This window comes from Apium graveolens, unplaced genomic scaffold (assembly GCF_009905375.1).
Source record: "Apium graveolens cultivar Ventura unplaced genomic scaffold, ASM990537v1 ctg7140, whole genome shotgun sequence".
NCBI lineage: Eukaryota > Viridiplantae > Streptophyta > Magnoliopsida > Apiales > Apiaceae > Apium > Apium graveolens.
In genome coordinates, this window is record NW_027420073.1 from 8491 (window position 1) to 25158 (window position 16668).

General features: G+C 30.9%; 1 protein-coding gene across 12 annotated transcripts; it reads left to right on the forward strand.

The window, feature by feature from the left end:
* Window positions 1-506: 506 nt before the first annotated feature.
* LOC141703873 (putative 1-phosphatidylinositol-3-phosphate 5-kinase FAB1D) lies at window positions 507-14256 on the forward strand. 12 transcript variants are annotated; one of them, XM_074507260.1, is made up of 12 exons: window positions 746-1549; window positions 1664-1780; window positions 2085-2194; window positions 2281-2314; window positions 2415-3088; window positions 3435-3576; window positions 3663-4004; window positions 4566-5396; window positions 5509-5843; window positions 6204-6265; window positions 6355-6519; window positions 9849-10603. In XM_074507260.1, exons 5-10 carry the CDS (start codon window positions 2667-2669, stop codon window positions 6256-6258), a joined length of 2127 nt encoding a protein of 708 aa, XP_074363361.1. In that variant the 5' UTR covers window positions 746-1549; window positions 1664-1780; window positions 2085-2194; window positions 2281-2314; window positions 2415-2666; the 3' UTR covers window positions 6259-6265; window positions 6355-6519; window positions 9849-10603. The 12 variants fall into 12 exon arrangements, with proteins under 12 accessions (XP_074363366.1, XP_074363361.1, XP_074363364.1 ...); XM_074507263.1 differs by having other exon boundaries at window positions 1664-1738; XM_074507258.1 differs by having other exon boundaries at window positions 746-1113; window positions 1375-1780.
* The last annotated feature ends 2412 nt before the right edge of the window (window positions 14257-16668 follow it).

Sequence of the window (16668 nt, forward strand, 5' to 3'; positions counted from 1 at the left end):
ATATTTTTTAAAACTAAAATATTACAAATTTATACACGTGTATATTTAAAATTATTGTCAATTTATATTATTAAAAATTCTTATAAATAATTTTTAGAGTTTAAAATTTTCACTTTAAATTAAATTCAAAAATTATATATTATTATAAATAATCCACGGTTTATGCTAATATTTTCAATAGACAAGAGCTAATAAAAATTGGTTTAATAAAGGAGAGCTAATTAAAATTTGAGACATTTTATTGTGTGCGTATCCGAATAATAATAATAAATGTACATAAAAGTAGTAGATCAAGTATGTACAACCTTTGTATCTGTATTCATAAAAAACCTCTCGACTTTCCCCTGAAAATACATAAAACACCCACGTATGTGGACAGTGGACTTCTGTTGACAGTGTATCAGCACTTCAGTAGTAACATACAAACATATATACAGTGGGGACCCACTTTCAAGAAATTACTTTCTTCCCTCTTCATTTTCGTTTCATTCTTTGCTTTCCTATATATATTTGATTACTTTCTATCTCCATCATCTTTTCTTTCTTAAGTTTTCTGAAGTGCCAAGTTTCCAAAACACGTTCTTTGCTTTGCTTATTTTTATATATAACAAGAATAATATTCTAAACAGCACATACATGCAATTTGGTTCTTGAAGATAGCCTTGCTGTAACTGTAAGTTTGTTCAAAATCCCCCCCCCCCTTTTTTTATTAATATGGTATTTGTTTGTTTCATTTCTTGTTAAACCCCATATGGGGATTTTAGTAAGCTGATTAGTTCATTTGTTTTTCTCTTTATAAAGAGAGTTTAGTTTGTGGAGTTTTTTTTTTATTTAATGATTGAATTACTGCAAGAAACTACCAAATGTACTAGTTTAATTGTGTATGAAATTGTTTCAACTTATTGAGATTTTTTGTTAATGGGGTTTTATTTGTGGTGAACTTTAACTATAGGACTGGAATCAACTGTCATGTTCTTGTTTTAGATTTTCTATGGATTGGCAAATGCTTGTGATTGTTTTGTCCGGTTTTTTTGTAGATTGTTAATTTTAAGTGTATAGTTTGATATGAGTTATAGGTTCAAGCTTCTTGTGATAGAACGACTTTATGACCCTGTAAGCTTGCCTGAAATGGCCAGAGTTTTAGCCGTAAATTGGCATAGTTTTCTGTTCGGAAGAGAAAAGTGTGTTGGCGTAGGACCTTACTTTATAAATTTGCTGACATAGAACATTTTATTAGTTCTTAATGATTGATTTAATAAAATTAAACAATGTAAAAGAGAATATCAGTAGCCTAACAAGATTCCATAATTAGATGTAAACATATATTGCTACTTTCTTTGGGCTTATCGTTGTGACAATTGCATCTATGAATAGGTAAATAATCAGTCAATTTGGCTTTAAGAAATGGTTGATTATTGTGACTCAAGAAATGGTTAATTCTCGTGACTCGGGAAATGGCTTATCGTCATAACCTGGTGGCTTCTGCTTTTTCGCATACTTATGTGTTCATATGTGAAACGTGTGCCAGCATTCTACCTGCTTTTAAAATGTGATATGTGCAACGTGTCCAGACATTCTACCTGCTTTTAAAATCTTGCCGACATAGAACCTGCTCATATATATATACTAATTTTTTATCTTGTTTCTTTTTTTAATCATCTAGTGTTAATGGTTTTTGGGGAGGCTTATCTAAATCAGTGTTATTTTCTTGCCTTTCATCATTGTTAAAATTCAATTGGTAAAAACTTACCAATTAGTGCTTTGTATTTTTTTGATCCCTGTAATTGTCTAAACTTATATCCTTAGATTGAACTTTAAACATTGTGGATGTTGCATTTTAGATTCTTCCCCTAAATTATTATAATACTATATTACATTTGTAAGGAACTTGAACGTATCGTTTTGATTTATATCTTTATGTAATTAGTGCTATCTCTTCCCGTAAGGATATGTACATAGTAAATGCTCATCTTCTTATGGCATGTGGAAATAATCTGTTTTGATCTCTTATAGTTCGGAATGCATTCTGCTACTTTTTGCAGTTCTTTGATAAATCAAATTACTCTTATTTTCTTCTTATACAGGTAACTGATTAAGTTTGGCTTCCAGAAGCAGGTTGAAAAAGTTGGGTACAGGTCCTAAATGACTTCAGTTGCTTCACTCAGAAGCAGGACTAGCAGTGTCTCGGCATCCAGTGAAGTTTTTTGCTCTTCCTGTGGTTGACAACTTGAACAATTTGAAAATAGTGATTTTGATAATAACTGATCTCTTTTATTTCAGGTGACTGTTCTGTTGATGGATACTCAAGTTGCAGGTACCTACCTGTCTTTCCCATATTCCTTAGGGAAGATAAACATATTTAATTTAAATGAAAAATAAAGCAACCTTAACATTTGTGTGTTTGAACTTTGAAGGGCCTCTCAAGAAGGGAGGTCAGGCAGTGTTCAAGATGAGTACAATCATTGCTCAGTGCGCAGTCCTCGTGACATGAGCTTACCATATCATGGAAATAGACACCTCCCATCGAATATGGTTGAGCAGAACAGCCTTGACAGAAGCACTAGTACTACTGCTGGGCACACTGGTAAAGACGCTGAGTGCATACAAAAGGGTAGTAAATCACAAAGATACAAGGAGAGAGAAAACACTTGGCCAATAAAGTTGAAATGGATCTTCAAATTTGGTTACCCCCAGAAACAGATGACCACGAAAATGACATGGAGTGCAGTGTTGCAAATTATGATGATGATGACGAGGACGAAGGTGATGATGGTACAAAATGGAGAAGACCTAGTTCTTTAGGTAGCTTTGGAGAGAAAAGTTTCCGGAGCTACATATATAAAGAGGAGAAGCAAAAGGCTATGGACTACGTAATAAATTGCAAGTTTAAAGCTCTTGTGTCTCATCTTCTTACATCAGCCGGGGTTGCTCCTTTGGGTAACGACGGAGACAATTGGGTGGATATTGTGACTTCCTTATCTTGGGAAGCTGCTTCCTTTGTGAAGCCTGATATCGGTGCGGGAAAGGCAATGGATCCTGATGGATATGTTAAGGTTAAATGTGTTGCAAGTGGTTCTCGAAGCAATAGGTGATAGCTTAAACCTGTATTTGTTGCTGCTAATGCCCTAATGCTATTGTCAATTGCCTCAAAGCTCTCTGTTCCATTCTAGTAAATATTTCTTGATGACCAGTTGTGGTTCCGACCAACTATCTTGTTTCACTTGTTTGTTAGCTATGAAGTGAAGACCATAGCTCTTTAAATGCATCCTTTCTATATGATGAGAAAACTGTACAAAGTATACAGATATCTTTTTGCTTCTTAATAGTGGAATTTATAATGATCACATTGATGCAGCATAGTTATTGTCATTACAGCCAGTCACTGATGTTGGACGGCACCATTTCTGGAAACTTATATTCGTTTTGATGTGCAGTCAGTTAGTTAGCATGGTATTCAAAAAGCACGCTGCACACAAGCACATGCCAACTAATTACAATAAACCTAGGCTGTTGCTGATCCAGGGTGCTCTTGATCTTTCATTGAGGGGATTGTCATCATTTGAATCAATAAAACAGGTTTCAAGACATAAATAAAGAATTATTAGCGTTTGAATCTTACTACTCTCTATTCAACATCTGTTAATTATGAGTGACGTGGGCAGGAGAAGGATACCCATAAATCCATTATTGAAAGAATAGCGAAGTGCAACCCGAGCATAATTTTAGTTGAAAAAACTGTTTCTCGTGATATACAAGAATCCATCCTTGCAAAAGGAATGACACTAGTTATTGATATGAAACTCCACCGCCTGCAGAGAGTTTCTCGCTGTACTGGTTCAGTAATCTTATCATTAGATACACTGACTGGGAAAAAGCTCAGACAATGTGATTCCTTTCATTTCGAGAAGTTAGTAGAGGAACATATTGCTAGTGGAGAGTGTGGAAAAAAACCCAGCAAGACTTTGATGTTCCTTAGTGGTTGTCCTACACGTCAGGGTTGTACAGTAAGTTCCTCTTTGCTTATGAAGTTTACATCTAGTCTTAACCATACCTTTTTTGAGTTTGCAAAGGGTGCCCTTGTATTTCTTGTTGTTTGACTTTCATTCTAATGCTTAAAAATAAAAAAGAAATTGGAAATCCAAAATTCATTTGTCGTTTAAATAAGCTTCTATTCTACACTCTTTGTAGATGTAACTCGTGAAGATTATTAATATCACATTATTTTTTGTTTCTCAAAATTGTTTGTGATTTTTTTAGTGAATATTGGTGTAGTATGATAAAGGCTTGCAACTATGGTCAATTAGGAATTTAAAATTAGTAACAATTAAGCAGAAAGTTGTTTCCTATTTATTAGAGGTTTTTACTTGTTATAGAAATATTTGCATGAGAGCTCGGGCTCATATCCTCAGGTAAAGCAAATACTCTGTGTTGTCTTGGCATGATACTGGCCAGTTGTAGCTGTTGCGTTCAATTTTTTCATTGTCATGTAAACATGGTAGATCCTCGTGTAGAATAGCTGTTAATTTAATATGTCACTGAATTTACAGAATTTTGGAAAATTTCAGATTTTACTGAAAGGAACAAACAGGGAAGAACTGAAGAAGATTAAACTTGTGGTCCAGTACGCAGTCCTTGTGGCTTATCATTTGATTCTTGAAACGGCTTTCCTTCTAGATCAAAAGGCCATGTTCTCTACCCTCCCTCTTGATAGACTGGTAAATATGTCATCACCTGATCAACGACCATATTTTTTCTCCGGTGAGGCATATGTTCCTTGGCCCGTGGATTCTATTGTTAAAAGTGATTCATCAGGTGCAATTAACATCCACATCGCTGATGGATTTTATAAAGAAGGGACACGAGATGTAGGGTTAAAGAGTGATTCCTTGTTGCCTTATGAGCCATATAAACCTCTAGTTTTTACCCCTTTTTTATCAATCTCAGCTTCCATAAACAGAGGCTTTGGTGACAGTTTTCCTCTTTTATCTTCTTCTCAGCAACCTATCTCTACATATTTAGGCATCACTGAAGAGGTTCCTTACAGTCAAGTTCAATCAGCTAATATGCTTTCAACCAATTTAGTGGCAAATGTTAAATCTTATAGTCTAATACAGAATATTAATGGTGAAGAGAAGGCTCTTGATAGTGATAGAACCTCAGTTCAGAGAAAAGCCCAATTGTATACACAAAATTCTGGGGGTGACTATAAAGATCAAACACAGTTTATGGATGATATTAACAGAATGTTTAATGCCGATAGTATCTTAGTACTGATGTCTCGCAGGAATTCCTCCACCGGAAGTATATGTGAGCAGAGTCATTTTTCTCATATTAAGTTCTACCGGAATTTTGATATTCCACTTGGAATATTTTTAAAGGATAACTTACTCAATCAGGTTAGTACAAACTATTTATGTGATTTAAAATTATTTTTGTGCTTTCTTCATATACATATTTATATTAAAATACGTATTGCTTCTATGACCATATAGCCGCTTCTATTTTCAGAGGCTTTTATGTAGCTTGTGCGGTGGATCACCAGAAGCTCATATATATTATTATGCACATCACAGTAAGCAGCTCACAATACATGTTAGACATCATATTACACAAAAGCATCTTCCTGGTGAAACCGATGGAAAAATTTGGATGTGGAGTCGCTGTGGTGATTGTAAACTTCAAAATGGAAAGACACTATCTACAAAAAGAGTCTTAATGTCAGCTACTGCCCGTGGTTTGTCCTTTGGAAAGTTTTTGGAACTTAGCTTAGCGAACCACTTGTCATCTAGTAAAATTCCCATCTGCGGGCATCAATTGCATACTGACTTCCTCTACTTCTTTGGGTATGTGAACTTGTATGAATGTCTATATTGTAAATTGCAGAAATAAATATACAAACAACTATGCCTCAAAGAGACTTGAATCCTCAACCTCTTATTATCGAGAGGAGAGTGGTATCCTCTAAACTATTAGCGGGCATCATTATTTTTGTTTTTCAGAATGAACTATACGATGCATGGGTCCAAAACATCAAAATTCATATAAACTTTTATGCTTTTCCCATCGTGTCTGTAAATATGGTGTACTCATTCACTTATCTGTTATTAGAATGCTCAATGCTGGGTCATGCTTGCCTTTCTTAGGTTTTTTCAAATACCACCTTGTTACTAATCCATATTTCATTGATGTTGTTCACATTGCAGATTGGGGACAATGGTTGCAATGCTCAGATATTCACGGGTTATGAAATATTTCTAGTGGCTCTGTAATGTTTCTGTGAGCAATGAGGCAATGATTTAAGAAATATTTACTCTTATCCTGCTTAAATTGATGTTGATCTTTCTTCCTATATAGATATCAAACTTGAATGAGGAAGTAATTGAAGTATTCCTTGAAGCCGAGACACTTTTGAAGGACATCAGTTTGCATTTTGAAGGATCAAAACTCAAAATTCAAGGATCACTGAGAGAATTCTCGGATATTGTGGAGATGTTGAGGCAGGAAAGACGCCAATTTGAGGTTTGTGCTTCTTACTTATAAAACTCTTTGCACTTTGGCCGGAAAGTATAATGACTTTAACAAATTAATGTTATAGGTTCTTGTGAAATAGAAAATGTGCGTGTAAAAGAAATTATTTATAGTGCGAGTTATTGTAGTAATAACACTTGCATTAAATGAGAGAAGAATAAAAATTATAAATACAAAATTTTAAAAATAATATTTTTCAAACTACAAATATTGACTATCAACTTTTTATTAAATATAAAAATTATAATGATGAATATTTGTATAAATAAAATTAATTTTGAATAAGAAAAAATTAGTGAATAATATGGAACTATTGAAAATTTTTAATAAGAAAGGAAGAAAGAGAATGAGAAATGGGTAACAGATATAATTAGTGGAGGTAATAAAAAAGAGAAAGATTGAAAATAAATTAAATGAGGAGATGATTGTTAGTGGAAGATGATATCAACAAAATTAACGAGAGTTTGACACATATGATTAAAACTCTTAAATGAGAACTTAACACATTAGATATGATGATGTCATCTATACTTTATTTTAGTATAATGTAGATTATATATTTATATATAAGGATAACATTCATCACATGTAAAAATATTTATGGTGAAAAATATTTTTAAAATAATCGAAACACAAATTCAGAACTAAACGCCAGTTAAACTGAAGTTTGATTGTTAAAATGGAAAACCAAATAACATTATTTTGATATGAAACTTTGGTTATATCACTAATATATATATATATTGGCATCGATATGGTTGGATCGATAAACAATATTTTTAAATTAATCGAAACACAAATTCAGGACTAAACACTAATTAACTACTAGTCAAACTGAAGTTTGACTCTTAAAATGGCAAATAAAATAAAATTATTTTGATATGAAACTTTGGTTATATCACTAATATATATATTTATTGACATCCATACGGTTAGATCGACGAAAAATATTTTTAAAATAATTGAAACACAAATTCAGGACTAAACGTTAGTTAGCTATACTAGTCAAACTGAAATATGACTGTTAAAATGACAAACCAAATAAAATTTTTTTGATATGAAACTTTGGTTATATCATTACTATATATATTTATTGACATCCATATGGTTAGATTGATGAAAAATATTTTAAATTAATCGAAACACAAATTCAGGACTAAACACTAGTTAGCTGGACTAGTCAAACTAAAGTTTGACTGTTAAAATGACAAACCAAATAAAATTATTTTGATATGAAACTTTGGTTATATAACTAATATATATGTTAATTGACATCCATACGGATAGATCGAGGAAAAATATTTTTAAAATAATTAAAATACTAATTCAGGATTAAACGCTAGTTAGCTGGACTAGTCAAACTACTGTTAAGATGCCAAACCAAATAAAATTATTTTTATATGAAACTTTGCTTATATCACTAATATATATATATATCTATTGACATCCATACGGTTGGATCGTTGAAAAATATTGTTTAAAAAATTGAAACATCATTTCATGAATAAACTCTATTTAGTTGTACTAGTTACATTGCGGCTTGACTGTTAAATTGGCAAACCAAATAAAATTATTTGGATATGAAACTTTGGTTATATCACTAATATATATATATCTATTAACATTCATATGGATAGATCAATAAAGAATATTTTTAAAATAATCAAAATACAAATTCAGGATTGAACACTAGTTAGCTAAACTAGTCAAACTGAAGTTTGACTGTTTAAATGGAAAACCGAATAAAATTATTTTTATATGAAACTTTGGTTATATCACTAATATATATATTAGTTGACATCCATATGGATATATCGATGAAAAATATTTTTAAAATAATCAAAATACAAATTCAGGACTAAACGCTAGTTAGCTGGACTAGTCAAACTGAAGTTTGACTGTTAAGATGACAAACCAAATAAAATTATTTTGATATGAAACTTTGGTTATATCTCTAATATATATATTTATTGACATCCATACGGTTAGATCGATTAAAAATATTTTTAAAATAATCGAAACACAAATTCAGGACTAAACACTAGTTAGCTAGACTAGTCAAACTAAAGTTTGACCGGTAAGATGGCAAACCAAATAAAATTATTTTGATCTGAAATTTTGCTTATATCACTAATATATATATATATATATATATATATATATATATATATATATATATATATATATATATTGACATCCATACGGTTGGATCGTCGAAAAATATTGTTTAAAAAATCCAAACATCATTTCATGAATAAACGCTAGTTTGTTGTACTAGTTACAGTGAAGCTTGACTATTAAAATGGCAAATCAAATAAAATTATTTGGATATGAAACTTTAGTTATATCACTAATATATATCTATTGACATCCATATTTTAAATTCAAATATAAAATATAAACATATTCAATAAATATGTATTTTATATTAATAATAGTTGGGTAATGGCAATGTTAAAAAAGGAAGAGGAAGAGAACGGTGAAGATACCAATTTTTTAAAAATATTTTTAAAAAAATTGAAACATCAATTGAGGAATAAATACTAATTAGCTCTACTAGTCAAACTGAAATTTGACTGTTAAAAAGTCGGCATTGTAAGGACTTATAAATTGGGACTTATAAATTGGTTAATTTTTGATTTTTAGTTTTGTTTTGCACCTACCTTTCTTGCGTGAGAGAGGTAGTACGCCTAATTTATCTATAGGCTTTACTATCCGAGTTGGACTCATTGAGTTGTGCTGGCCCAAATAATTATTATTTAGCTAAAAAATTGAAAAATTGACAAATATAATAGATTGATAAATAAATGGACAATGGTGGTAGTTGTTGATCACAAGCAAATTGCTACATATTATTGGAAAATGTAATCGAGATTCAAATTTATTACTAAGACTGGTCGTTATATATTAGTGGAAGAAACTTAAAACTTTTTACATATTTTAAATTCAAATATAAAATATAAATATATTCCATGAATATGTATTTTATCTAAATAATAGTTGGGCAATGGTAGAGAGGAAAAATCAGATGCATTTTTTATTTTAAATAATATTTATTTTTAATATCCTAATTTTAATATTAATTTATAAGTTAATATATATATTATATTATATAGTAATTTATTTTAATAGTAATATATTTAATTGGTCTGGGAAATTTGCAAAGCCCATTCAAAAGGCTATATACTATACTGTTGGATTGAATATGATGTTTAACATCAATAAAAGCACATCTTTCTCTGTCTTAATAAAACCCTGATTTAGAGTTCAGCCGCTTCTCTTCTATTTTGTAATTTAGTATCTCTCTCTCCAATTTGTAGTTTTGATGTGTGTCCTTGAAAGATGATGTGCAACTAAAGTCGGGGGAGGTGGGAATGGTGGAAGCTCCTTTACAAACTCTGTTTTCCTTAGATTTTAAGAAGCTTCTCCACCTCTGTTTTCATGTATTTTGCCCCCCCTCTCTCCCCTCTCTCCGATAACTATTTAAGTCAGCTGGCCAGACTTGGTCTTTTAGCCATCGTGGGACGACGGAGATGGCAGAGGCTCCTCCGCGGAATCGGTCAAGCTTTCGGTCGCTATCTTTCCCTTTTGAAATTCATGGCTTTGCTGGTTTATGTAATAAGTAACATTATGGAGTTTGTTAATTCGTCTGGATGGGGTCGAATTTAATATCTTATATTTGACAAGATACGGTCGAGTTTAATATTTGGGCGGGCTTTTTAAAATATTTCAGAAATTTTAATTATTTGGGCGGGATTTTCAAATTTTAAGTGTAAAATCAATTTTGACAGGTGTCGGTTGAATTTGGACGGTTGAATTTAGCGGTCGAATTTAACCGATCATATTTAGACGGTCGTATTCATACTAAATACAACCGACTACTAAATATCACTCCCATATGTACAACCGGGACTAAAATTGGTCGTATTTAGCTAAATACTACTGCTGGCGGTCGTATTTAGTTAAATACGACCGATTTTGAGCCGGTAGTATTTAGCCGTTTTTCTTGTAGTGACATGTGTGCAAACATATGACCCCAATCAATTGAGTTAAATGCCCATTTCATTATATTTTGATAACATCAACACTGAGCTACATATATACTTGTTTCTTTATTTTGGGTAACTAAACTTATACTATAATTTAATATTATTGTAAGACTTGGGTAATTAGCTCATTACCATATAATAACTTTATGCTTAAATTCACTATCTCTTTATTTTTTTATTATACAGTAGAAATGGGTAATACCTGCATGCTTAATTATAAAAATAAAAAATAATATTAGAAGCCTCACTTATTTTTCATTTCTTTTTCCTTCAATTATTTGATTTACAAAGGGGAATCTTATTTTATTTGCAGGTACGCGATTATAAGTATAATATTTTTTGCTATATTTTCGCTTTTTTATAATTTTTTTATAGTTTGTTTATATTTCTTTTGTCAATGAAAAGGAGAATAGATACACAGCATGACATGGGATGTCAAGTAATAAAGAACAGTAAGGAGGAGTATATTATAATTAATATTATAAAAATGTCTATCTGCGACCAAGTTTATCAGTGACCGCAAAATCAGTAGCTATTTTTTTGGATCAACGACGGGTTTCAGCGACCGCGGCCAAAGTCGTCGCTAACCGGACTTTAGCGACGGCCGGTGGTCGCTAATACGACAGAAATATTAAATCATTCCATTAAAAAAACCGTGAAAAACTGGCGGTAATTTATTAGCTATTGATTTTTATTTGCGACCGACGTTGGTTGCAGAAAATGCCACACCAGCAACAAAATCAAGGACTTTAATCAATAGCTAAACCGGAGACCAAATAAAGGCGGCGACCAGTGGCTTTCTGCGATCGAGGTCCGTCGCCAATAATTTTTTTATTTTATAAGTTGTTTAAAGTTTTGGCGCGCTATTTAATTAGCAATCAAAGCACATCTACGACCGAATGTAGTCACAAATACGAAATAATGAAAAATACAATTTTTTAATTATAAATAGTATTTTATTTATATATTTTTTAAATCAAATTGTTATTAAAATATGTCTTAAATTTATTTTAATAAGAAAGAATTAAAAATATATTTTTTAAATTTAGAAAATAAAATTGACGCAATATTTTAGACACCGAGAAATATTTCAAATCGAGTGCGATTACAGATTTCAAGTATTTAAAATATATTTTTTTTAACTTTAAATAGTATGTTATTTATATGTAGCATTTTTAAATCAAATTATAATTAAAAAAATATCTTAAAATTTAGTTTCTAATTCTTTTGAAATATTCAAAGAATATAAGGTAGAAACGCAAACAGAGAAAAATATAAAAGTTTTACGATCAGGTCGTGGAAGAGTATACTTAAGCCTCAAATTCAAGAGTTTATTGAAGGAGTGTGATATTGTATCACAACTTACTCCTTCTGGAACACCTCAATTGAATAGATATTCTGAGAGAAGAAATCGTACATTATTGGACATGTTGCGATCGATGATGAGTCAAGCGGATCTTTCAATAAGTTTGTAGGGTTATGCTCTAGAAATGGCTGCTTACACGTTTAACCGAGTTCCGAAAAAAAGCGGTTCAAAAGACTCCATATGAGATATGGACTGATAAACTTCATAGCATGTCATTTATAAAAATTTAGGGACGTGAAGCATTTGTAAAACGTTTAGCCTCTGACAAGTTTGGACCAAAATTAGATGATGCTATATTGTGGGATATCCAAGTAAGACTAGGGTATAAAATTTTATAATTCTTCTGAGAACAAAGTGTTTGTTGCTCGGACGGATGTATTTTTTCAGGGAGAACTACTTTCTAAGAAAATTAGTGGGAGGACAATACATCTTGGTGAAGATCGAGAACCACATGATAAAATTGAACCACAGATGGAACAAGATTAGGATGTACATCAAACTATAGAAATTAATCATGTTTAGGAAACACGGGTTATTCATAGATCAAGTAGGATTCACCATGACCCCGAGAAAAAATATGGATTTATTTTGACTCGAAATGGTAATGCGATGCTTAGGATAATGATAAGCCTCTCACCTATCAAGATTCTATGAACGGTCCAAACTTCGAGAGATGGATGGAGGCCATGAAATCCGAGATGGAATCTATGTATCAAAATAAAGTATTGACTTTTGTTGATCCACACTAAGGGGTAAAACCTATAGGGTGCAAGTGGAAAACTGACATGGATGGTAAAGTACATACATATAAGGCGCGACTAGTGGCTTATTATGATATATATTATGATGAAACTTTTTGAACAGTTGCTATGGTCAAGTCCATTAGGATTTTGTTAGGAATAGCTGCTTACTTTGACTACGAGATTTGGCAAATGGATGTCAAAACCGCTTTCTTATATGAGAGCCTTGAAGAGGATGTATATATGATACAACTTGAGGGTTTTGTCGATCCAAAGTTTGCTAAGATGGTTTGTAAGTTGCTTTTATCTATTTATAGGTTAAAGCAAGCCTAAAGTAGATGGAATATTCATTTTGATGAAACAGTCAAAGAGTTTACTTTATTCAAAATGCAGATGAACCGTGTATTTACAAGAAGGTTAGTGGGAACCATGTGACATTCATATTATTCTATATAGATGACATATAACGAATAGGGAATGACATAACTTCTCTACAGGCTGTTAAGACTTGGTTGAGAAATAGTTTCTCGATGAAAGACTTAGGCGATGCTAGCTAAATATTGAGAATCACGATATATATAGATAGATAAGAAGATTAATTGGCCTAAGTCATAGTACACATATTGACAAAATATTGCATCATTTTAGAATGCAAGAGGCAAGTAGGGGATACGTCCCGATGTATCGTAAGATAGTGATCTCATAGGATAACTGCCCTAAATTATTAGATGATAAGGGTCATCTTAGAAAAGTTCCATATGCTTCAGCAATTGGATCTATAATGTATGCAATGATATGTATTTGTCCTGATATTTTGTATGCTTTTAGCATGACGAGCAGATACCGGTCTAATCCAGGTGAGGGTCACTGGATAGTTGTCAAGAATATTCTTAAGTACTTAAAGAGGACTAAAGATTTATTTTTGGTGTATGGAGAAGATAGGGAACTGGTTGTAAATGGTTACATTGATCCTAGTTTCTGAACCTAATTTTTGGACAAACAAGGATGATTATGTGTCTGGTTTGTGTTTTGTCTAAATGTAAGTGTTGTTATCTTGAATAGTTCATATCAAGAATATTGATGATTCTATAATGGAAGCCAACTATATTGGTGCTTTCGAAATAGCCAAGGAGACTATTTGGGCATGTGCTTAGGCGATATCACCTTATTAATGAGATTAATGATTAAGGAGATATATATGTAAAGTGCATAGTAATGGTAATATTGCAGACCCACTGACTAAGGCTTTGTCGCAGAAAAAGCACGATGGTCATACAAGTTTCATGAGTATTGGATACATGGGTGATTGGCTCCAGTGCAAGTGGGAGATTGATAGTGTTTGAACCCTAGAGAAAACATTATAATATTTTAGTTTAAGACATTTGGATTATTAATGTTTATGTTTTATCGATTATTCCCTTTATAATTTATTATGTCTTAATTTACTGTGATATAAATGTTAGATTAATAAATATCCTTAGAATATGATATAAATCCTATATCTCTAAGTACGTGACTTAGAAATAAAATTTTGAGAATAGTATCAATATATCTAAAGGTCCCTAGTCGAGTATTATTATTAACAGACAATAAAAATGCATTAAGACTGGTGTGATTGTTGAGTGATGATCACATCTCATTGATCATAGGTATTATATATGATACTAAAGTCAAAAACACAGACAAATATAAATATACATGGTGCTGGACAGACCCAAAGTGAGATTCTACATGTCTATTGTGTCACATGTGATTCTCACTGTGATAATGATGTAATGGTCCTTAGACTTGAAATCAATATATTTTTTTATGAGAATTAATGTACTTTGATTACATTAAAATTTACGTTTAATCGGGTAATGATAAAAGTATATTTTGGGTATATTATAAATCGTATGAGAAACATGCATGATATAGAAAGGATTTAACTCTCCTAATTTTAGGAGTGATATTATTGGACTCTTGTGATAAAACATGTATGTAATTAAATTTGATTTTTCAATTTTTTAATTAAGGGATCTGATGGATTATTTTAGTTTTGATGTATATAGGTTAGTATACATGATTTCTACGAATTTTATTGTAATATCTTATTCAATGGAAAATTTTCGGACTCGTCGGAATAATCATTAGAGTAGGTAATTTCTGAATTAGTTTGTATGTATGTACAGATCTGATGATGTTGTACACCATATTTTTTTTGTAAATTATTCTGGGAAATTATATTATTGCCGGAAAAATATTTCTCGCCGGATTTTATTCGAATTTTGACTGAATTGTTAATTTAGTGATGTTTAGACTCGATTGTTGTGGTATTAATAATGGACAATTGGATAGAGATAATACGAGATGCATTATAGAATGTTTAGAACGACTTTATGACCCTGTAAGCTTGCCTGAAATGGCCAGAGTTTTAGCCGTAAATTGACCCTTATTACGGTGACCGGTTCTTCAGAAAATAAAATTATAAATAAAATCGAAATTGCATAAACAAGTTTTCGAATTAAAATAATTTTGAATTGAAAATTTAATTAAATTAGAATATATTTTGCATTTATTTAATTTTAAATAAAAAACCGGGTTTTTAACGGGTCGTATTTAGACGTTTTTCTTGTAGTGATCCGACGTTCTGTGTCGTAAGTAACTAACATACAACGATATGTTCCGTTGTAAGTTCATAACACACGATAATATATTCCTTCGTAAGTTGATTTATTATTCTATTGAGAACGGGGGCCCCTGCTTACTAACTTGCGACGAAATTATCCATTCCCCAATCTGCTCGTAAGCATTTCTTGTGTTCAAGTGTAAGCTAAAGTCTTACTAGGTTTCTTAAAAATTAAAATATTGTAATTGTTTGCTAGTGCAAATATGACATATTGTATTTTATTCATAAGAATGTTGGTTCTTGACGATCACCATCATGCACATCTAGGAAAGGAAATGCAAGAATAACATTTGTATACTTTACATATGTATATATATGTATATACTTATAAAAACCCTAGTGTGTAGTTGCATCTCATGTATATGTAATAAGTTATTTCATTTTAAATTGGTTATCGTCAATATTTAATAACTTACTATAAAAACAATAATTAAAGATTATTCATTTGACAATTAGAATAATACTTGAAATTTTAATTTTATTAAAGAGAGGTTGTACCAGGTGTATACCAATATAAATAAAATATAATTATAAAATACATATAATTTATTAATGGGTTTTTTCATAAATATCCAATTTTTACCAAATTTTTCCAAAATAATACTATCAAATTTTGAAAATATTTTCAAAACTAAGCAACTTTGGAATGATTTTGCAACCAAGTTTGTAAGTTGAATTTTAAAAAATATTTGAAAAAAAATACATTCTGCAAATTTCTAACAACATAAATTGCAACCTAAAATGCAATGCAACCCAATCTAATGTAAAGGGTTGCACAATTTAAACTAAAATGCAACCTATTATGCAACATATTGTACTTTTGCAAATATTATCAAAACGAAATAGTATTTTAGCAAAAAAAATCTAAGTTGTTAAAATTCGCAAATTATTTTACATAAAATTGAATTTTTGATAAATTCCATTTATTAATTCGTTAATTAAAAAAATATAATTTATGAAAATAAATTATATATATATGTGTGTGTATATATATACACACACACAAAATTAATCCCACCATGAAACTAATAATTTAAAATTATGTGACATTGTGGAAATAAATTATCATGTGATTAAAACATATAAACCTAAATGGAAACACCAAAAATAGTCACTAGAAATTATGCAATATGTTTAAGATATAATATTAATAATATGATTATTACATATATTCCTTTCCAATTATCAAATATATATATATATACATATATAATTTATTTGTATTTTACTACTAAATAATTTACTCATCCATTTTACTACTTTTTTGATAAGTTTTTAAATGTTTAATATCCAACATGTTCATCTACTGTGAAAAAA

Excerpts from the sequence above, each read along its gene's own strand:
- LOC141703873 (XM_074507265.1), top strand. The coding sequence starts at position 2,667 with ATGGATCTTCAAATTTGGTTACCCCCAGAAACAGATGACCACGAAAAT. Across the intron at positions 4,005-4,565 it reads CTACACGTCAGGGTTGTACA|ATTTTACTGAAAGGAACAAA; the intron begins GTAAGTTCCTCT and ends GGAAAATTTCAG. Across the intron at positions 5,844-6,203 it reads GACTTCCTCTACTTCTTTGG|ATTGGGGACAATGGTTGCAA; the intron begins GTATGTGAACTT and ends TTCACATTGCAG.